The sequence below is a fragment of the Chiloscyllium punctatum genome, chromosome 20 (genome assembly GCF_047496795.1).
Source record: "Chiloscyllium punctatum isolate Juve2018m chromosome 20, sChiPun1.3, whole genome shotgun sequence".
Classification (NCBI taxonomy): domain Eukaryota; kingdom Metazoa; phylum Chordata; class Chondrichthyes; order Orectolobiformes; family Hemiscylliidae; genus Chiloscyllium; species Chiloscyllium punctatum.
In genome coordinates, this window is record NC_092758.1 from 41,767,547 (window position 1) to 41,790,595 (window position 23,049).

Here is a 23,049-nt window from a genome sequence, read left to right on the forward strand (position 1 = left end):
AATGCTACAGGAAGGATAGAAAGGGAGGCAAAAGAAGAGGGGGAGTGGCATTTTTGATAAGGGATAGCACGACAGCTGTGCTAAAGGAGGATATTCCTGGATATACATCCAGGGAAGTTATTTGGGTGGAACTGAGAAATAAGAAAGATATGATCACCTTATTGGGATTGTATTATAGACCCCCCAATAGTCAAAGGGAAATTGAGAAACAAATTTGTAAGGAGATCTCAGCTCTCTGTAAGAATAATAGGGTGGTTATGGTAGGGGATTTTAACTTTCCAAACATTGACTGGGACTGCCATAGTGTTAAAGGTTTAGATGGAGAGGAATTTGTTAAGTGTGTACAAGACAATTTTCTGATTCAGTATGTGGATGTACCTATTAGAGAAGGTGCAAAACTTGACCTACTCTTGGGAAATAAGGCAGGGCAGGTGACTGAGGTGTCAGTGGGGGAGCACTTTGGGGCCAGTGACCATAATTCTATTCATTTTAAAATAGTAATGGAAAAGGATAGACCAAATCTAAAAGTTGAAGTTCTAAATTGGAGTAAAGCCAATTTTGACAGTATTAGGCAAGAACTTTCGAAAGCTGATTGGGCATAGATGTTCGCAGGTAAAGGGACGGCTGGAAAATGGGAAGCCTTCAGAAATGAGATAACAAGAATCCAGAGAAAGTATATTCCTGTTTGGATGAAAGGGAAGACTGGTAGGTATAGGGAATGCTGGATGACTAAAGAAATTGAGGGTTTGGTTAAGAAAAAGAAGGAAGCATGTGTCAGGTATAGACAGGATAGATCGAGTGAATCCTTAGAAGAGTATAAATGAAGTAGGAGTATACTTAAGAGGGAAATCAGGAGGGCAAAACGGGGACATGAGATAGCTTTGGCAAATACAATTAAGGAGAATCCAAAGGGGTTTTACAAATATATTAAGGACAAAAGGGTAACTAGGGAGAGAATAGGGCCCCTCAAAGATCAGCAAGGCGGCCTTCGTGCAGAGCCACAGGAAATGGGGGAGATACTAAATGAATATTTTGCATCAGTATTTACTGTGGAAAAGGATATGGAAGATATAGACTGTAGGGAAATAGATGGTGACATCTTGCAAAATGTCCAGATTACAGAGGAGGAAGTGCTGGATGTCTTGAAACGGTTAAAAGTGGATAAATCCCCAGGACCTGATCAGGTGTACCCGAGAACTCTGTGGGAAGCTAGAGAAGTGATTGCAGGGGCTCTTGCTGAGATATTTGTATCATCGATAGTCACAGGTTAGGTGCTGGAAGACTGGAGGTCGGCAAACATGGTGCCACTGTTTAAGAAGGGCGGTAAAGACAAACCAGGGAACTATAGACCAGTGAACCTGACCTCAGTGGTGGGCAAATTGTTGGAGGGAATCCTGAGGGACAGGATGTACATGTATTTGGAAAGACAAGGTCTGATTTGGGATAGTCAACATGGCTTTGTGCGTGGGAAATCATGTCTCACAAACTTGATTGAGTTTTTTAAGGAAGTAACAAAGAGGATTGATGAGGACAGAGCAGTAGATGTGATCTATATGGACTTCAGTAAGGCATTCGACAAGGTTCCCATGGGAGACTGATTAGCAAGGTTAGGTCTCATGGAATACAGGGAGAACTAGCCATTTGCATACAGAACTGGCTCAAAGGTAGAAGACAGAGGGTGGTGGTGGAGGGTTGTTTTTCAGACTGGAGGCCTGTGACCAGTGGAGTGCCACAAGGATCGGTGCTGGGTCCTCTACGTTTTGTCATTTACATAAATGATTTGGATGCGAGCATAGGAGGTACAGTTAGTAAGTTTGCAGATGACACCAAGATTGGAGGTGTAGTGGACAGCGAAGAGGATTACCTCAGATTACAACAGGATCTGGACCAGATGGCCCAATGGGCTGAGAAGTGGCAGATGGAATTTAATTCTGATAAATGAGAGGTGCTGCATTTTGGGAAAGCAAATCTTAGCAGGACTTTTACACTTAATGGCAAGGTCCTAGGGAGTGTTGCTGAACAAAGAGACCTTGGAGTGCAGGTTCATAGCTCCTTGAAAATGGAGTTGCAGGTAGATAGGATCGTGAAGAAGACATTTGGTATGCTTTCCTTTATTGGTCAGAGTATGGAGTACAGGAGTTGGGAGGTCATGTTGTGGTTGTACGGGACATTGGTTAGGCCACTGTTGGAATATTGTGTGGAATTCTGGTCTCCTTCCTATCGGAAAGTTGTTGTGAAACTTGAAAGGGTTCAGAAAAGATTTACAAGGATGTTGCCAGGGTTGGAGGATCTGAGCTACAGGGAGAGGCTGAACAAGCTGGGGCTGTTTTCCCTGGAGCGTCGGAGACTGAGGGGTGACCTTATAAAGGTTTACAAAATTATGAAGGGCATGGATAGGATAAATAGGCAGTCCTTTCCCTGGGGTCGGGAGTCCAGAACTAGAGGGCATAGGTTTAGGGTGAGAGGGGAAAGATATAAAAAAGACCTAAGGGGCAACATTTTTCACGCAGAGGGTGGTACGTGTATGGAATGAGCTGCCAGAGGATGTGGTGGAGGCTGGTACAATTGCAACATTTAAGAGGCATTTGGATGGGTATATGAATAGGAAGAGTTTGGAGGGATATGGGCCGGTGCTGGCAGGTGGGACTAGATTGGGTTGGGATATCTGGTCGGCATGTACAGGTTAGACCGAATGGTCTGTTTCCATGCTGTACATCTCGGTGACCCTGACTCGAGATCCTTGCTTCCTCCATCTTACATAAGCTGCCTTCTTCCTTTTGACGAGAATTTCCTCTGTTCTCTTCATCCAAGATTCCTTAATCTTACACCTTCTTACCTGTCTCAGAGAAACAAATTTGTGCATCACTCGCAACAACAGCTCCTTAAATAGTCTCTACATGTCTGCTGTGCCCTTCCTGTGGAACAATTGCTCCCAGTCTGTATTTCCCAGCTCCTGTCTGATAGCGTTATAATTTCCTTTTCCCAAATTTCATATCTTCCCTCGGTAAGTGCTCCTTTCACTCTCCAAGGCTATGCTAAATGTGAGGCAGTTGTGATCACTTTCACCAAAGTGCTCTCCAACCGCGAGACCTGACACCTGTCCTGGCTCACTGCAGAACACCAAATCCAAAATGGCCTCTCCCCTCGTCGGTCTGTCTACATACTGAGTAAGGAAACCCTCCTGAACACACCTGACAAAAACGGCTCCATCCAAACCATGTGCACTTAAGAGGTTCTAGCCGATACTGGGAAAGTTGAATCACCCATAACAACAACCAGAATCTGCTCGCCTATGAGATCTTCAATCTCTCTACTGCCCTTAGGTGGTCTGTAGAAAACCCCCAATGCGGTGGCTGTTCCCTTGCTGTTCCTAACTTCCACCCTTACTGACTCAGTAGACATTCGTTTCTGTAGCTGTGCTGCACTCTCTAATTAACAATGCTACACCCCCTCATCTTTTTCCACCCTCCCTGTTCTTTCTAAACGTTCTAAACCCTGGAACACCATTGACCAGAAATTGAACTAGATAGAAATACTGTGGCTACAAAAGCAGAGGCTAGGAATCCTGCAGCAAGTTCAGAAAAGATTTACAAGGACGTTGCCAGGGTTGGAGGATTTGAGCTGTAGGGAGAGGTTGAATAGGCTAGGGATGTTTTTCCTGGAGCGTCGGAGGCTGAGGGGTGACCTTATAGAGGTTTATAAAATCATGAGGGGCAAGGACAGGATAAATAGACAAAGTCTTTTTCCTGAGGTGGAGAGTCCAGAAGTAGAGGGCATAGGTTTTGGGTGAGATGGAAAAAATATAGAAGAGACCCGAGGGGCATCTTTTTCACTCAAAGGGTGCTAGAGGAAGTGGTGGAGGCTAGTACAATTGCAACATTTAAAAGGCATCTGGATGGGTATATAAATAGGAAGGGTTTAGAGGAATATGGGCCAGGTGCTGGCAGGTGGGACTAGATTGGGTTGGGGTATCTGATCGGCATGGATGAGTTGGACCAAAGGGTCTGTTTCTGTGCTCTACGACTCTAAGTAATTCATCTTCCAACTCCCCAAATCCTTCCACCACTGGCCAGGCGTGTGATAGAACACTCCCCACTTGCCTGGATGAATGCAGCTCCAACAACACTCAAGCAGCTTAACACCATCCAGGATAAAGTCGTCTGCTTGAATGACACCACATCCACAAAACATTCACCCCTCTATCATCAATTCTTGGCAGCAGTACAGTAGCTACTAGATGAACTGCAAAAATTTACCAAGGTTCTTTGACAGCATCTTCTAAACCCAATTCCATTACTCTATAGAAGGACTAGGAAGTAGATATATGGAAACATGGCAAGTTTCCCTCCAAATCATTCACCATCCAGACTTAGAGATATATTGCTATTCCTTCAGTGTCATTGGATCAAAACCCCTGGAACTACCCCTTCTAAATATATTGTGGGCCCATCTATACCAAATGGGCTGTGGCAGTTTAAGAAGGCTGCTCAACATCACCTTATTAAGGACAACTTGAATGGACAATAAAGGTCCAATCAGCAATGTCTGTACCAGATGAATGCATTAAAGAAAGTTAACAATCACTTTTGTCTTCTTCTGACCCATTATAATCATAAATAAAAATGGTGCAATTGATGAATTTCACTTTTAAATTAATCGTTGTATTATGTCTCTTACCTTGACTCCTTTTTCACCTCTGTCTCCCTTCAGCCCCCTCAGTCCTGGGAAACCCTGAAAAGAATCATTGTTCTGAATGTATGGAGATAATAACTGCGCATAACTCTCAGAAATGGAAAATAATTCTTAATCTAATAAACATACTTAGAGTTTTAGTACTGAGCTGTTAAAAGTGGCTTGAATATTTGGACTGTTGGAGTTTTCATTCCAGAAACTTTAAAATTCAAGAATTTAGAAATGAATCGGGATTCCTGGCAACAGTAGGCCTGGAACCCAGACTGTTGGCAGCGTCTCCCAGAGAGGGATCTCCTGGGAGTGGTAAGCCCGGAGCCTAGACTTGGTGAGATGGCAATAGCAGCAGAGCCAGGGTCTCCTGGGGCATCTGCGTCGTCATTGCTGCTCCCGAAGTGGGATTCCTGGAGGCCCAGAATACCTTGCAGAAGCCCTGGAGTCGTGTGTGAGACCCAATTTGAACAGAAGATGTACTCTTATCAAATAATTTATTTTTGTAACTCAAAATGCTGGATTATGGTGACAAAACACTTTTCACCATATCTTCAAGATGTATGTGACAATAAATAAATACATTTCAATCTTTTCGTATTGAGCATCACCAAGGTTCTAACATACATGTTTATATATATCAGTGCAGGCCCATTAGAAATGCTTGAGGAACCAAAAATACATGCCAGAGCAAATGTAATACAAATAGTTAATTTAAAGAATGCAGCTAGTATTTCCAGCATTTGCTTTTTAAAATTTGGATTTCCAAAACTTGTAGCATTTTGGTTTCCTGATCTTTGTTCGAATTGGTCAAACAGTTTACATCAGGTGCAGGAAAATGGGAACTTTTTTATTTGATGAAACAATTTCTGGGCCATGGACGAAGGAAGTATGTTTTTCAATGTTTAGAGGTACAGGAAATGTTTCTTCATACTCAAAATCTCTATATGTAAGAGTGGTAGGTAAGTTTTACTTTCAAAAAGGTAATGACACTCCTGATTTTGAACTGAGGAATTTTGTTTAAAGTCAAAGTCATCGGATGTAAACATCTGAAGGTGGCAACGCAGGTTGATACAATGGTCAAGGCGGCATTTGGCATGCTTTCCTTCATTAAACAGGGTATTGAGTACAAGTGTTGGCAGGTCACATTACAGTTGTATAGGACTTTGGTTCAGCCACATTTGGAATACTGTGTATAGTTCTGGTTGCCACATTACCAAAAGGACGTAGATGCTTTGGAAAGGGTGCAGAGGAGTTTCACCAGGATGTTGCCTGGTACGGAAGGCACTAGCTATGAAGAGAGGTTGAGTAGATTAGGATTATTTTCATTAAAAAGATGGAAGACCTGATTGAGGGCTACAAAATCATGAGAGACATAGACAGGATGGATAGCAAGAAGCTCTCCCCCCCCACCCCCAGAGTGGGGGGCTCAATTACTCGGGGTCTCAAGTTCAAGATGAGAGGGGAAAAGTTTAAGGGAGATATGCCTGGCAATTTCTTTATGCAGAGGGTGGTGGGTGCCTGGAACGCTTTGCCAGTGGAGGTGGGTTGAGGCAGGCACAATAGCGTCATTTAAGATGTATTTAGATCGATACATGAATGGGCAGGGAGCAGAGGGATACAGATCCTTAGAAAATAGGCGACAGGTTTAGACAGAGGATCTGGATCAGCACAGGCTTGGAGGGCCTAAGGGCCTGTTCCTGTTCAGTAATTTTCTTTGTTCTAACTTTTACGTGGCCAACATTTATGGCCCATTCTTAATGGTAAGGCCCTGGACGTGTTGCTGAACAAAGAGACCTTTGAGTACAGATTCATAGTTCCTTGAAAATGGAGTCACAGGTAGACAGGATTTGAAGAAGGCGTTTTATATGCTTGCCAATATTGGTAAGTGCATTGAATATAGGAGTTGGATAGGCATTTAGCAGGACATGTTGCAGCTGCACAGGACATTGGTTTGACCACTTCTGGAGTACTGCATGCAATTCTGGTCTCCCTCCCACAGGAAGGATGTTGTGAAACATGAAAGAGTTCAGAAAAGATTTCCGAGGATGTTGCCAGGGTGGATGGGTTTGAGCTATAGGGAGAGGCTGAATAGATCTGGGGCTATTTTCCCTGGAGCATCAGAGACTGAGAGGTGACCATATAGAGGTTACAAAACCATGAGGGACATTGATAGCATATATAGGCAAAGTAATTTCTCTGGAGCGGGGAAATCAAAAACTAGAGGGCATAGGTTTGAGGTGAGAGGGGAATGATTTAAAAGGGACCTGTGGGGCAACGTTTTCATGCAAAGGGTGGTGCATTTATGGACCAGTGGAAGTGGTGGAGGCTGCTACAATAATAACATGTAAAAGGGATCTGGATGGGTCTATGAATAGGAAGGGTTTAGAGGGACATGGGCCAAATACTGGCAAATGGAACTAGATTTACATAGGATCATTGTTCAGCATGGACGAGTTGAAGTGAAGTGTCTGTTTCCGTTCTGTATTTCTCTATGACTTTATCCCTAGGTGCCAATGAGCTGGTGGCTTGAGGCCATTTCACAAGGCAGTCGGAAGTAAGTCACATTGTTTTGGGTCTGGAATCACACGTGGGTTAGACCAGGTAAGGAAAGCAGATTCCCTTGGAATCAGACGTTGATTTGCAACATGGTCACCATTAGGTTAGTTTTTGTAAAAAGAAAACTCCAGATTTTAATGAATCTAAATTCCCCCCATCTGCCCTGGTGGGATTCAAATCTATATTCCCAGAATATTAGCCAAGGACTCTAGATGACTGATCCACTGCCATTTTCACGACACCACTGCCTCCCCATAAATTCAACTCAGCAGAGCTGAACTAATCAAGTCAATTTGGGTTCTCTGTTTACATTAGACTCAGCAAACCTACAATATTTGACAAACCTACAGTCTACAGCCACATATGTTGTGCCACAGCACTTCACATGCTACAACATTTACTTTCCTGGTAGATGGATTAACAGCTCATTCATAGGGCGCTGAGGCCTGGAACTGTGCCAGTGAATCTCCATGTCTGGGAATAGGAGGCTTACTGGGAGTCTCTGGTTTGGGGAGAAGAGGGAAGGAGGTGATAGTCTCAACATGGGAGAAAGTAATGAGTTTCAGATGGCGGAGGGGAACTGTGAGGTGGATTGAGAAGGTGAAGGGGAAGGGGGTTAATGAGTGTCAGGTCATTGCCAGGAGTTTTTGAGACAGAGAAATTAGAGGCAATGTTCTGCTTTTTGTGACTGATTGGTCAGCTTTACAACATCTCTTTTTGGAACACTCAAATTGGCTAACTGGGAATTCTAGGCATGCTTAGCTTGGATCCTGTGCTTCTTTGCCCATGGCAGAATTCATTTTAAAAATTGAAATCACCTTTTACCAAGATGATGTCCCCTGGGGGGAAAAAAAACTTGGGCTACTTTCAATTCAACATGCAATGTCTGCTGGGTGGGGTGGTGGTGGTGGGGGTGGGGGTGGGGGTGGATGGTAGTTATAGGAAAGGAGAAAAGGCACACATACAGTTGGGTAGATGGGTTATCCCTGGGAAAGGAAGGGGGTGGGCTAGGCAGGAAGTGCAGGAGTCTGTTGTGGCTATCCCCATTTCAGACAAATATGCTGTTTTCGAAAATGTAGGGGGTGATGGACTCTCAGGGGAATGTTGCACGAACAGTGTTGAGACTGGCTCTAATGCAATGAGGAGTAAATCGGGTTCCAAGCGATTGATCGATTGTGTTAGGAGACTATCTAATCAGGGGCACAGACAGATGTTTCTGCAGCCAGCAACGAAAAATCAGAATAGTGTGTTGCCTCCGTGGTGCCAGGATCAAGGATGTCTCAGACAGGGTGCAGAATGTTCTTAAAGGAGAGACGAACCAGCCAGGGGGTCATTGTACACATTGGCACCAATGACATAGGAAGGGAAAGGATGAGATTCTGAAGGGAGAATATAGAAAGTTAGGCAGGAATTTAAAAAGGAGGTCCTCAAGGGTAGTAATATCTGGATTACTCCTGATGCTATGAGCTAGTGAGGGTGGGAAGAGGAGGATAGAGCAGATGGATGCATGGCTGAGGAGCTGGTGCAGGCAAGAAGGATTCACATTTTTGGATCATTGAGATTTCTTCTGGGGTAAAAGTGACCTGTACAAGAAGGATGGATTGCACCTGAACTGGAAGGGGACTAATATACTGTCAGGGAGATTTGCTTGGGAGGATTTAAACTATTAAGGCGGAAGGGGGGTGTGACGCAGGGAAATAGTGAGGAAAGGGATCAATCGGAGACTGGTACAGTTGGGAAAAGGAGCGAGTTCATACAGTCAGGGCAGGCAGGAACAAAGCAGAGAACAAGATAGGACTGATCAATTAAACTGCATTTATTTCAATGCAAGAGGCCTAACAAGGAAGGCAGATGAACTCAGGGCATGGTTAGGAACATGGGACTGGGATATCATAGCAAGTACGGAAATGTAGCTCAGGGATGGGCAGGACTGGTCACTTAATGTTCCAGGATAGAACTATCGGTAGGATAGAAAAGGGGGTGAGAGAGGGAGTGGCGTTTTTGATAAAAGATAGCATTACTGCTGTACTTAGGGAGGATATTCCTGGAAATACATCCAGGGAGGTTATTTGGGTGGAACTGAGTGTAAGAAAGAGATGATCACCTTATTGGAATTGTATTATAGACCCCCTAATAGACAGCAGGAAATTGAGAAACAAATTTTTAAGGCGACTTCAGTTATCTGTAAGAATAATAGGGTGGTTATGTTAGGGGATTTTAACTTGCCAAACATATAGTGGGACTACTATAGTGTTAAGGGTTTAGATGGAGAGGAATTTGTTAAGTGAGTTACAAGAAAATTTCCTGATTCAGTATGTGGATGTACCTACAAGAGAAGGTGCAAACTTTGACCTACTCTTGGGAAATAAGGCAGGGTGGGTGACTTAGGTGTCAGTGACCATAGTTTTATTAGTTTATAATAGTGATGATAAAGGATATACAGGATCTAAAAGGAAGTTCTAAATCAGAGGAAGGCCCATTTTGACTGTATAAGGCAAGAACTTTCAAAAGTTGATTGGGGGTAGATGTCTGCTGTTGAAGGGATGGCAGGAAAATGGGATACCTTCAAAATGGAGATAAGGGTCAAGAGACACTATATGCCTGTAAGGATGAAAGGAAAGGCTGGTAGGTGTAGGGAATGCTGGATGACTAGAGAAATTGAAGTTTTGGTTAAGACAAATAAGGAAGCATATGTCAGGTATGGACATGAGAGATTGAGTCAATCTTTAGAGTATAAAGGCAGTAGGAGTATAATTAAGAAGGAAATTAGGAGGGCAAAAAGGGGACACGAGATAGCTTTGGCAAATGGAGCAGATGAATGCATGGCTGAGGAGCTGGTGCCGGGGAGAAGGGTTCACATTTCTGGATCATTGAGATTTCTTCTGGGGTAAAAGTGACCCAATGGGATTTTATAAATACATTAAAGACAAAAGGGTAACTAGGGAGAGAATAGGGCTTCTCAAAGATCAGCAAGGCGGCCTATGTGTGGAACGACAGGAGATGGTGGAGATACTAAACGAGTATTTTGCAACATTATTTAATGTGGAGAAAGTCATGGAAGATCTAGAATGTGGGGAAATAGATGGTGATATCTTGAAAAATGTCCATATTACAGAGCTGGTGGTGCTGGATGTCTTGAAACGCATAAAAGTGGATAAATCCCCAGGACCTGATCAGGTGAATCCTCGAACTCTGTGGGAAGCCAGGGAGGTGATTGCTGGGCCTCTTGCTGAGATTTTTGTATCATTGATAGTCACAGGTGAGGTGCCGGAAGACTGGAGGTTGGCTAACGTGGTGTCACTATTTAAGAAAGATGGTAAGGGAAAAGCCAGGGACAGGATTTATGTGTATTTAGAAAGGCAAGGACTAATTGTGGATAGTCAACATGGCTTTGTGAGTGGGAAATATTGTCTTATTCAAAAACCTCAATCAAGTTCATAAGTAACAAAGAGGATTGATGAGGCAGAGTGGTAGACATGATCTATATGGACTTCAGTAAGGTGTTCAACAAGGTTCCCCATGGGAGACTGGTTAGCAAGGTTAGATCTCATGGAATACAAGGAGAACCTAGCCATTTGGATACCAAAGGGGCTTGAAGATAGAAGACAGAGGGTGGTAGTGAAGGACTGTGACCAGTGGTGTGCCACAAGGTTTGGTGCTGGGTCCACTGCGTTTTGTCATTTATATAAATGATTTGGATGTGATCATAGGAGGTATAGTTAGTAAGTTTACAGATGACACCAAAATGTGAGGTGTAGTGGACAGTGAAGGAGGTTACCTCAGAGTACAATGGGATCTTGATCTGATGGGCCAATGGGCTGAGGAGTAGCAGATGGAGTCTAATTTGGGTAAATGCAAAGTGCTGCATTTTGCAAAGGTAAATCAGGGCAGGACTTATACACTTAATGGTAAGGTCCTGGTGAGCATTGCTAGAACAAAGAGACCTTGGACTGCAGGTTCAAAGTTCCTTGAAAGTAGAATCACAGAGAGATAGGATAGGGAAGGCGACATTTGGTACACTTTCCCTTATTGGTCAGAGTATTGAGTACAGGAGTTGGGAGGTCATGTTGCGGCTGTACAATATATTGGTTAAGCCACTTTTAGAATATTGCATGCAATTCTGGTCTCCCTCCTATTGGAAAAATGTTGTGAAACTTGAAAGGGTTCAGAAAAGATTTACAAGGATGTTGCCAGGGTTGGAGGATTTGAGCTATAGGGAGAGGTTGAATAGGCTGGGGCTGTTTTCCCTGGAGCGTTGGAGGCTGAGGGGCTGAGAGGTTTATAAAATCATCGTTAGGATAGATAGAAAAAGTCTTTTCCCTGGGGTGGGAGAGTCCAGAACTAGAGGGCATAGGTTTAGGGTGAGAGGGGAAAGATATAAAAGACACCTAAGGGGCAACATTTTCACACAGAGGGTGGTATGTGTATGGAATAAGTTGCCAAAGGAAGTGGAGGAGGCTGGTACAATTATAGCATTTAAAAGGTATCTGGATGGGTATATGAATAGGAAGGATTTAGAGGGATATGGGCGAAGTGCTGGCAAATGGGACTAGATTGGGTTGGGATATCTGGTTGGTATGGACGGGCTGAACCGAAGGGTCTGTTTCTGTGCCGTACATCTCTATGACTCTATAACTAGGAGACAGGTCAGAGGATCCCCTTGTGGGTCTGCTCCTAGGCCTGACCAGACTGGCCATTAACAGGTCCAGGTAGCGGGCTGTGGAGGGGGCCATTATGGCTGATTGCTCGCCCCTCTCTTGTGGCTACATTCGGGACTGGGTGCCCCTGGAGAAGGACCACGTGGTATCTACAAATACCTGAGAGGTTTTCAGGGAGAGGAAGGCCTGGCAGGGTGGAGAGTGTCTTATTTCCCTCTCCAATTCTGTTTTGATTTAATCCCTACCCCCCACTTCACTTCTTCGATCATGTTTATATTGCCCCTAAAGAATAGGGAACTGCTTGTCACTGGCCACTTAGATGTTTTTTCTTCCTGGTGGTTGAAAATGAATGAAGTTTTCTGCACTTGATATTTCTTCACTGTGTCCTGCACCTACACGCAAAGACTTAACAAAAAAAAAACAGGGGATTTAGAATCTCCTCAGTGGAGGACTGACTCTGAGCTGGCTGGCTACAGCCAGTGTAATGATGCTTAGTAAATAAAGGATGATGGGACACGAGCCCCTGTATAGGTATTTCAGTTGTGTCAGGAGAAAACAGAATGTACCTGAAGAACATTCGCTTGCAACTGTCATCTTGGAATTGGGGTAATTCCTTGGCATATGCCTCTATTTGAGAAGCCGGACTCATTTAGCCCTGCTGTTGAAGACTGGGCTCAGTATGTTGAAAGAATGAGATATTATTCTGTGCAAATGACATTGGAATGAGTAATTCTCCTGAGTGCTTATGGACCTGTAGCATCTTTGGTTACAAGGGGCTTAAATTTCCCAGAGGCACCAGGAACTAAAACCTACCAAGAGTTAAGAAAATGTACGACTCCAAACCTCCTCTAATTCTGAGATGCTATCGGTTTTATTCGGCTGTGAAAGAACTGGGGGAATCCATACTGGAATTTTTGACAAGGTTATGTTGACTGGCAGAGGTATGTGATTTTGTGATAACCCTGAATGAGATGCTGTGTGACTGTTTGGTATGTGGGATTAGTAATGTAACTATGCAGAAGCACCTACTAGCCAAAGCCCAACTGGACTTCGAACAGGCATTGCAATTGTCATTGTCATTAGTAAATACGGCACGTAGAGCATGGGAGCTACAGGGCATCCCAATGGAAGTGGACACCCTCATCTTTCCGACTGAGCTTGGGAAACACCACTAGGATACAGGCAGTCACAGAGCCTCATGCTGGGCATATCCTGAGCAGAGGGACTCTAGGCCAACCCACAGTAGAACCCCACAACAAGGCCAAACAGTTCCTTAGGATCTTGGCCAGTGATCCATTGTAGTTGCTGCTGGTATGCAGGCTCAAAACAGCAAAGGAGTCCTACAAGGTTGACTTGAGTAAGAAAACTTGGAGACTAGTACCTAGGAAAGTGCACACCTCTGGAAAGGTCTTTTACATGTGGGTTGGAACAACTAAGTTGCTTAATGACACCCAAATTGAAGCCAATTTAATTAATGTTTGGTGAAATGGCCACCCAGTTCCCATGGAGGTCGATACCAGTGCAGCTGTATCTGTGGTTACAAAATCTGTCTTTAAAAAGATTTACTTGGGACCCCAACCCTTAAACTTGTTCAGGACCTCAGCCAGACTGAGAACATACACTGGGGAACCATTGCTGATTAAGGGTAGGACTTTAGTTCTGGTCTCCTATGAGAAGTAATTGATGCAGTTACCACTGATGGTAACAAAAGGCTCAGGCTCAAGCCAATTGGGATGGAATTGGTTGCGAAATATTCACCTTGATTGGCTTAAACTTTTTCACTAGAAAATGGCTGCCTCAATGACGTCTTAGTGATATACCCAGACGTGTTTTCAAGATTGGCTTGGGACTATCCAAGAGGCCAAAGCCACTTTCCATGTTGATCAGGAAACAATTCTGAGACTTTGGAAGGCCTGCCCAGTGCTATTTGCCTGGTGGGCAAAAGTAGAGGTGGAAATCAGGATACTGGAGAGCGAAGGAATCTTCAAACTAGTGCAGTTTGCAAAATGGACAGCACCGGGTGTACCAATTGTGAAACCTAATGGTTTGGTTCCCCTTTGTGAGAATTTTAAGCAAACGGTAAACTGCATCTTACAGCTAGATAAATACCCCCAATTCCTTGCATAGAGGAATATATGCAAAGTTGGTAGGGGGGTAGTCCTATCCTTTACGAAGCTGACCGCGAGCCACGCCTATTTGCAACTGCGACTGGATGAGGAGCCCCAGAAGTATGCTACAATTAATACCCATAAGGCTTATATCAATGTACAAGATTGCCATTTAGGATATTATCAGTCTGTTCCCTTTTCCAGTGGACCATTTTACAAGGGCTACCCCAGGTTGCAATTTATCTGGATGACTTACTAATTACAGGGAAGACCAACAAAGAGCACTTGGAGAACTTGGACATAGAGTTTAAACGTTTCTTCCATACAGGCACTAAACGGAAAAAACGTGTCCTCCAGGTGCCCTAAATGATCTACTTGGGTTACAGAGTCAACAACACCAAGCTATGCCTGTTGGAAGAGAAAGTGAGGGTGATCAAAGGAGGCCCAGCTCCCACGTCCATACTGGAGCTTAGTTGTTTCCTTGGGTTAACGAAACTATTGCAGAAAATTCATCCATAACCTGGCTACCATTCTTGGCACCCTTACACCTGCTATGGACAAGGGGTCAGCCTTGGAAATGGTCACGTGGCCCAGAAGTAGCCTTAACGGGAGTGAAAAACCAGCTATTGTCATCAGCCCCCTACAATCAAAGTGAGAGGTAGTGCTGACATGCAATGCCTCCCCGTATGATATTGGGGAAATGTTGGCTCACCGGTGGCCAACAGAGAGGAACACCGATAGCGTACACTTCCCGGACTTTGGTTGATGCCGAATGCAAGTATGGCCAGATAAAGGAGGAAGGTTGGGCAGTGATTTTTGATGTGAGAAATATCAAGCAATACCTTTGTGGATGGAAGTTTGCCATAGTAACAGATAACAGAGCTTTGCAAGGGCTACTGAAGAAAGACAAGAAGGTGCCACCCATAGCTTCAGTAGAACACAGTGGAGGACCCTTATTCTCAGCACAATTACATGTTAGAACAATGAAGAAGCCAAGTGGCTAATGTGGATGCCTTGAGCTGCCTCTCACTGGTATATATTCCACTGGTGGTGACACTGGTGGTCTTGGTTTTAAACTTCCTGGGTGCCCTTCCAGTCACCATGGACAATATACAAGTGCGGATACAAAGATCCTGTCCTAGCGAAAGTAGTAATAGGGATAACAGGCCATCGCAACCAGGATTGAAACCTTTTTGGATCCGGCAAGACCAGATCACCGCAGAGGACGGCATATTACAATGAGGAGCAAGGGCATTGTCCTGAGTAAAGGTTTCTGCTGGATACTGGCTGAATTCCACCAGGGTCATCGAGAAGTTTCCAAGATGAAGATGCCAGCAAGAAGCTATACTTGGTGGTCAGGGTTGGATGCTGACATAGCTGCATTGGTGAGGCAGTGCCCAGAGTGCCCACAAAGATAAAAACTGCCACCAGCAGCCCCCCCAACATTCATGGGAATGACCAGGTAAATCCTGGACTCTGTTACACATTGACTATACTGGTCCTTTTATGAGTTCAAATGTTATTGCTCATTGTGGATGTCCATTCAGAGTGGTGGGACGTGCATAAGGTTTGTTTAGAGAACTCAAGGATTACGATTGAGAAGTGGGCACCGTTTGAGATACACAGACTACCGGAGGTATTGGTCACGGACAATGGGACATCATTTACCAGCAGGGAGTTTGAATATTTCCGAAAGTACAATGGCATTTGGCAGAAGGACAGCTCCAAACCATCATTCATCCAATGATCTAGTGGAAAAAGCGGTCCAAATATTGAAGGCAGGCTTAAAGAAGCAGCCTACAGCATCATTTGAGACCAAACTGTCCTGGTTCTTGTTAGATTACATGACCACTCCACAAGCAACAATAGTGATAGCTCCAGCAGAGTTGCTGATGGGGGAGAAGACTCCGCACCAGGTTAAACCTGATATTTCTAGACCTGGGGGTGGGGTGGGGAGAAGGCAAAATGGCAGCTAGAATGCCAATGCCAGCCAAATGCCTCCTCTAAGCAAGAGATACAATTTTAGTTCAGGGGATAAAGTTTGGTGTTGGAACAATGGGAATGGCGATGTTTGGGTGCGGGGTGAGGTTTATGCAAGGTCGGGTCCCATGACTTACGAAGTTCAGGTAGGTGATACCATCCAGAACAAATATATGGATCATCTGAAAGCTGTTACCCGCAAAATGGGGCAAGAGCAAAATATACCTGGTCTCTCAGAACATCCAGAAGGCCCAGCAGAAACCGCAGAAGCTCCCCCTCCATCCACCTCAGAGTCTGAAATGGATGCAGCCTCGATGCTGTTGCTACCAGAAGAAAAGGAGGAAATTGTCCCGAGATGTTCAGGACGCAAGAGAAAAGCCATGGTCTGATACACGCTGCCTGTGCCTGAGTCAGAGTAATTGGACTGGGTTGGAAGCAATGCAAGAGAAGCTACAAGTAAAAGAGGAGGCCTACATCCTCCTGAAAGACCTAGCAGGAAGAGAGATGTAGCGATTGGAACCAGGTGGGCCTTATTAAATATGAGGTTCTTGATTGGGATTATTAACTTGTCCAATCAGGAAAGCCCTGACTGACCAATATACCAGATTAGCCTTTCTGTCGTGGTCTAGTAATTAGGATTTGGTGCTTTCACTGCTGCGGCCCGGGGTCGATTCCCGATCAGAGAATGTGAGTTCAGCTATGTTTGTTCATCATGATGACAACACTCCGAAAGTGGGAAGCGAAGTGTGCAGCTGAGAAGTGATCACTTTTGTGTCTCACACCTGCACACACACAACATGGGTGCTGGGGAAAATATAAGCACTACCGCTGTTAGGAGGTAGTGTGGGGGAAAAAGCATTCAAAGTTTGGGAGAAGATTTGTAGCTCGGGTGCTTGTTGTAGTGGTTCTGTTTGCCGAGCTAGGAATTTGTGTTGCAGACGTTTCGTCCCCTGTCTAGGTGACATCCTCAGTGCTTGGGAGCCTCCTGTGAAGCGCTTCTGTGATGTTTCCTCTGGCATTTATAGTGATTTGTATCTGCCGCTTCCAGTTGTCAGTTCCAGCTGTCCGCTGCAGTGGCCACTCATCCACAGATTCAATCAACAAGCACATCGACCTGGACCCAATATACCGGCCACAGCAGCGGACAGCTGGAACTGACAACCGGAAGCGGCAGATACAAATCACTATAAATGCCAGAGGAAACATCACAGAAGCGCTTCACAGGAGGCTCCCAAGCACTGAGGATGTCACCTAGACAGGGGAAAAAGCATACCCAGATTAGTATCACCTCAGTGGAGACAGCCAGTGTACTGTGTACAAGAAAATAAAAGGTGACTTGGTGACGGGATGCCAGCCTCTGTGCAGTTATTTCAGCCTCATTAGGATTTCTTTCATGAGGTTAATGTTGGTAGAATAAGACAGACAGAGTGAAAGGATGAGAGAGGGAAAGGTATGATGAGAAGAAAAGAGAAAGGAGGTAGTGAGGGACCAAACGGCAACAGGAAGAGAAGGCAGTGAAAGGATGAAAAAGACTGAGGTGGCACAGAGGAAGGAGAGCGCGTGGGAAAAGGTAAGGGTAATGAGGGATCAAGTGGAGTGGAGGATAGTGGGCTGCAAGAGAAGGAACTCTCAGGCTGAAAGTCAACTCACTTCCAACTTTCTCACATTCACATGTATTCCACTGAGGCCACCTTGGAGTGTGCGCCAGAGATGGCCCACTATCAGCATTAGTTCAAGCTCACTCTTTAGCAGAGCCTCAGTCATCACTACATTCCCTAACGATTATGAATTTGAGCTGATTCACTTCCTTTCTCTAGTATCGGTTGAATTAATAATTTTACTTCCTAATTTAAAAACACATTTTAAATCTTTAATCAAAAAGGTACTTACATCTAATCCCGATTCACCAGGTTTTCCCTGTGTAAGGAACAGGGCAGAAAACAGATACTAAATTTCACTGTACAAAATCTGAATTTGAAATTTTGTCTCAGTAATTGGTTTTAAAATATTGTATTGCTTCTACATACATCACAACTAATACCAAAACTAGAATATCAAGCATTCATAAGTTAGAGGAGATCCGCTGATGTGTAATCTCAATAAGTAGGTGAGTGTTGAAGTGGGTAGGTGTATAGGGCAGAGGGCAGCCAAACTGCATATTTAAGGATGCATTTAGCAGCTTATACAGAGTCCCTATATAGGGAGACTGGAGAAACTGTTCCCACTGCAAAAGGATCACGGGTGAGAAGGCACAGATTTAAGGCAATTGGGAAAAGAAGCAATGGAGGCATTAGGAGAAACAGTGAAGATCTGGAATGGACTATTGAGGAGGCTCAATCGATGTCTAAAAGAGGCAACTGGAGTACTGTCTGAATGTGCAGAGTTATCGGGATAAGGCAAAAGTATGACAACTTGCTGAATTTATCATTCAGGGAGCCAAAGATGGGGTGACACGGTGACTCAGTGGTTAGCACAGCTGCCTCACCGCACCAGGGTCCCAGGTTCAATTGTCGAGCGACTGTCTGTGTGGAGTTTGCACATTCTCCCCGTGTCTGCGTGGGTTTTTTCTAGGTTCTCTGGTTTCCTCCCACAGTCCAAAGATGTGCAAGTTAGATGAATTGGCCATGCTAAATTGCCCATAGTGTTAGGTGCATTAGTCAGAGGGAAAAGGGGTTTGGGTGGGTTGCTCTTCGGAGGTTCATTGTGGACTTGTTGGGCTGAAAGGCCTGTTTCCACACTGTAGGGAATCTAATCTAATCTAATCAAATGGCCTTCTGTATTATTACAAATCTGAGATTCATACCTTTTCTCCTTTTTGACCAGGTAGACCTGCAGGACCCATGGAACCAGGATTTCCCTATAAAAGGAGAAATGGCATAATATTAACCATCTTTCAATTTCTATGGTTTGAAATTAGTTTCTACTTACTTTGTTGGTTTGTGTTCATACTTGCATTAAGTCTTGGACACAGGATGACCAAGGGGAGCTTCCTAATCTCCTCAAGTGCTTCAGGTAGTGAGTAACCAAGACACAAATGGATAAGATGCATTTTCACAATTTGCGTAGCAATTTGTAATCAGTGGAGTAAAAAAAACTGGGCAGGTTCTCCTCAGTGGATTGGTCTGATCCACCAAATCACTGTCCAAATGGTGAAAATAACAATAGCAGATGAGAAAGCTCAGGTATTCAACCCTTGGCTTTGACTGAGTGTACTGCTTTTACTCAGCAGAATGGTAGGAGTACAGATACTTCACTATCAAGGGTTAGGAAGGAAAATAATTCAGATACAATTCCCAGGCTCATCACTATCAAATAATATCTCCTAAAAGTGTGTGGGAGGGGTATGTGTGGTGTGTCTGTGCATGTGTAAGTGAGTTACCACGTACAGAAGAGAATATGCGAAAATGTGTGCATGCATATGAGAGATAGTGTGTGGTGTGTATAAGAGTGAAGTGTGTTCATGAGAATGCGTATGGGTGCGAGTGAGTGTGCACTTGTGGTGGGCATGAGTGTGTGTAGTATACGTGAGAGACAGTGTGTATGTGCATGTTTGTGTGGTAAACAAGTGGGAGCATGTGTGGTGTACATGTGAGATTGTAGCTGTGTGTGTTGGTGTGTACGTGCGTGTGTGTACATGTGTGTGCGTGTATATATGTATCCACATATTTGTAAGTTGGACAAAGGAAGGATTGGGTATTGTAAAGGAATGCAAGCAGATGGAAGGCATCATTAATGCTTTAAAGTGAGGAGTGGCAATTGTAGGCGTACTAGGTGATATCCATTCTCTTCTTTAATGTTCCTGTCAACAGATGATAAATTGGAGAGTCTTAGAATATAGCTCTATTATCCTGACAACAACTCTAATGTATACTGGCACAGAAGGTGCAGTAATGCTGCAGCTTAACACAGTACGCCTTCTCCCTCAATTACATTTCTTCTGGGTCGGTGGTCTTTCTAAGAATTTAAAACCAGTCTGAAATTTGCACAAATTAAGCCCATATATCAGGTTTAAGCGTAATTATTTATAATTCAGTGATGTGTTTAGTAGATTTCACCAATATGTGGCACAAATAAAGAGAGATTTGATTAGAAATAAAGCAAGGACCATTTAGTGGATCTGTGGCCAGAAAGAACTAGATCAATATGACTGAAAGGTATCCTTCTAAGACAAAAGGTAGAACCAGAGGACACAGCTTAAAAATACAGGGTAGACCATTTAGGACAGAGATGAGGAGAAACTTCTTCACCCAGAGAATGGTGGCTGTGTGGAATGCTCTGCCCCAGAGGGCAGTGGAGGCCCAGTCTCTGGATTCATTTGAGAGAGAGTTGGATAGAGCCCTCAAGGATAGTGGAATCAAGGGTTATGCAGATAAGGCAGGAACAGGATACTGATTAAGGATGATCAGCCATGATCATATTGAATGGTGGTGCAGGCTTGAAGAGCAGAATGGCCTACTCCTGCACCTATTGTCTATTGATTTTCAGCTCATAAGTTAAGCCTGGGTTAAAATAGTTTACAGTAGATTCTACCTCTGAGGGGTGCAATCCTCTCCAAACTCTGGTCAGTTAGACACAGATGTGGTACATTGTAATTCTCCTTCAACAATGGTCTCAAAAGTTACAGCATTAATTTGAGAGCTATTAGCAGAAATGCCACACTCACTCACTCTCCTCAATACCGACAAGATCAGGGGAGGACAATTACAACAGTAGTAGAAATTATAAAGATGGGATGTCCCCTGAGAGCTTCAAGCATGAACCTCAAATGAGCCGAGGCAACACATGACCACAGCCATGCAGGAGATGTCTGCTGTCTCAGAATAAGACCTGATTTATCAGTGGCCTTTTAATTTGCAATTTTCACAAACTGCTCCCCAGTGGAATGATGCAGTGCTGGGTGAAAACCCAGAAGTCATTGGTCAAAATCACCCTAGCAGTCAATCTCATTCTCTGCTGAGGCCACAAACTAGAAGCAGTAGAAAGCATACGAGAAAGCAAATATAATTCACAAAGGGTATATAGTGACATTTGACAAAATTTCATGTTGTTAAGTTTCCTTGCTTTCTAACGGCACGAAGTGTAATGATATATACAATTTCTGCAGCTTTCCATTATTGTGTCCCACATGCTAACTTGCCCTTTCAGATATATCACAATAACGGTCAATACACTACAGATTACTGGGGGGATTTTGTTATGAAGGCTCGTCCATCATAAGTATTTTTTGACAACTAATGTTTAAAAGATTGTGAAAATTGTTTCATTTGTTAGACTGAGGAGGTATGAACTTTTTAAAAAAGATGTTAATAGAATTCTCCCATTCTCCCAGTTTCTCCATCTCTGTTGCAACTATTTGTGAAGGGTAGGTCTTGCCTTACAAGTCTTATTGAATTCTTCGAGGAGGTGACCAAGCATGTGGATGAGGGTAGAGCAGTGGATGTAGTGTACGTGGATTTTAGTAAGGCATTTGATAAGGTTCCCCATGGTAGGCTTATGCAGAAAGTCAGGAGGCATGGGATAGAGGGAAATTTGGCCAATTGGATAGAAAACTGGCTAACCGGTCGAAGGCAGAGAGTGGTGGTAGATGGTAAATATTCAGCCTGGAGCCCAGTTACAAGTGGAGTTCCGCAGGGATCAGTTCTGGGTCCTCTGCTGTTTGTAATTTTTATTAATGACTTAGATGAGGGAGTCAAAGGGTGGGTCAGTAAATTTGCAGATGATACGAAGATAGGTGGAGTTGTGGACAGTGAGGAGGGCTGTTGTTGGCTGCAGAGGGACTTAGATATGATGCAGAGCTGGGCTGAGGAGTGGCAGATGGAGTTCAACCCTGCCAAGTGTGAGGTTGTCCATTTTGGAAGAACAAATAAGAATGCGGAATACAGGGTTAATGGTAGGGTTCTTAGTCAGGTGGAGGAACAGAGGGATCTTGGGGTCTATGTACATAGATCTTTGAAGGTTGCCACTCAGGTGGATAGAGTTTGTAAGAAGGCCTATGGAGTATTATCGTTCATTAGCAGAGGGATTGAATTCAAGAGTCGTGAAGTGATGTTGCAGCTGTACAGGACTTTGGTTAGGCCACAGTTGGAGTACTGTGTGCAGTTCTGGTCGCCTCACTTTAGGAAAGATGTGGAAGCTTTGGAGAGGGTGCAGAGAAGATTTACCAGGATGTTGCCTGGAATGGAGAGTAGGTCGTACGAGGATAGGTTGAGAGTTCTCGGCCTTTTCTCGTTGGAACGGCGAAGGATGAGGGGTGACTTGATAGAGGTTTATAAGATGATCAGAGGAATAGATAGAGTAGACAGTCAGAAACTTTTTCCCCGGGTACAACAGAGTGTTACAAGGGGACATAACTTTAATGTGAAGGGTGGAAGGTATAGGGGAGATGTCAGGGGTGGGTTCTTTACCCAGAGAGTGGTGGGGGCATGGAATGCGCTGCCCGTGGGAGTGGTAGAGTCAGAATCATTGGCGACCTTTAAGCGGCATTTGGATAGGTACATGGATGGGTGCTTAATCTAGGTTAGAAGTTCAGCACAACATCGTGGGCCGAAGGGCCTGTTCTGTGCTGTATTGTTCTATGTTCTATGTTCTATATTCTGGTGATGGCACATTTCACTGGGCTGCCTCTGACATCACCTCATTTTTCTTCAGACAAGTAAATCTACAAAAAAAATCAGTTGAACACAAATTACCCTTTAGGAATCTTCCGAATCAATGCACCTTTCCCATGCAACTACAATGTTTGTCTCCAAGAATTATTTCTAGAAACTTTCCCAGCACGGAACCTAAACTGACTGGTCTATAATTGCTGGGCTTTGAGGAAGAATATGCTGTTTGCAGTTCTCCAGACTTCTGGCAGCTTCTGAAGAGTCGAAGGAAGACCTTACAATTACAGCCAATGGTCCTACAATTGCCACTCTCACTTCCTTCAATAGCATGAGATAGTTCTTGAATCGCCTCCAGTGAGCAGGCTTCTTGCATGCAGCAAAATATACCTCCATTAATTCCAGAGTTGCTCATAATGCAGTCAGTTTATGGAACTGTTACAATTTTAACTTCCCACATAA

At 44.0% G+C, this 23,049-nt stretch overlaps 1 protein-coding gene across 1 annotated transcript in view; it reads right to left on the minus strand.

The window, feature by feature from the left end:
- The window catches only part of LOC140491788 (uncharacterized), a 220,685-nt gene that overhangs the window by 18,029 nt on the left and 179,607 nt on the right, over nucleotides 1–23,049 (minus strand). The window contains exons 14-16 of the mRNA XM_072590190.1: nucleotides 18,789–18,842; nucleotides 17,876–17,902; nucleotides 4,678–4,731 (exon numbers count right to left, since the gene is read on the minus strand). Coding sequence (XP_072446291.1) covers nucleotides 4,678–4,731; nucleotides 17,876–17,902; nucleotides 18,789–18,842 — 135 coding nt within the window. The remainder of the gene's footprint in view (nucleotides 1–4,677; nucleotides 4,732–17,875; nucleotides 17,903–18,788; nucleotides 18,843–23,049) is intronic.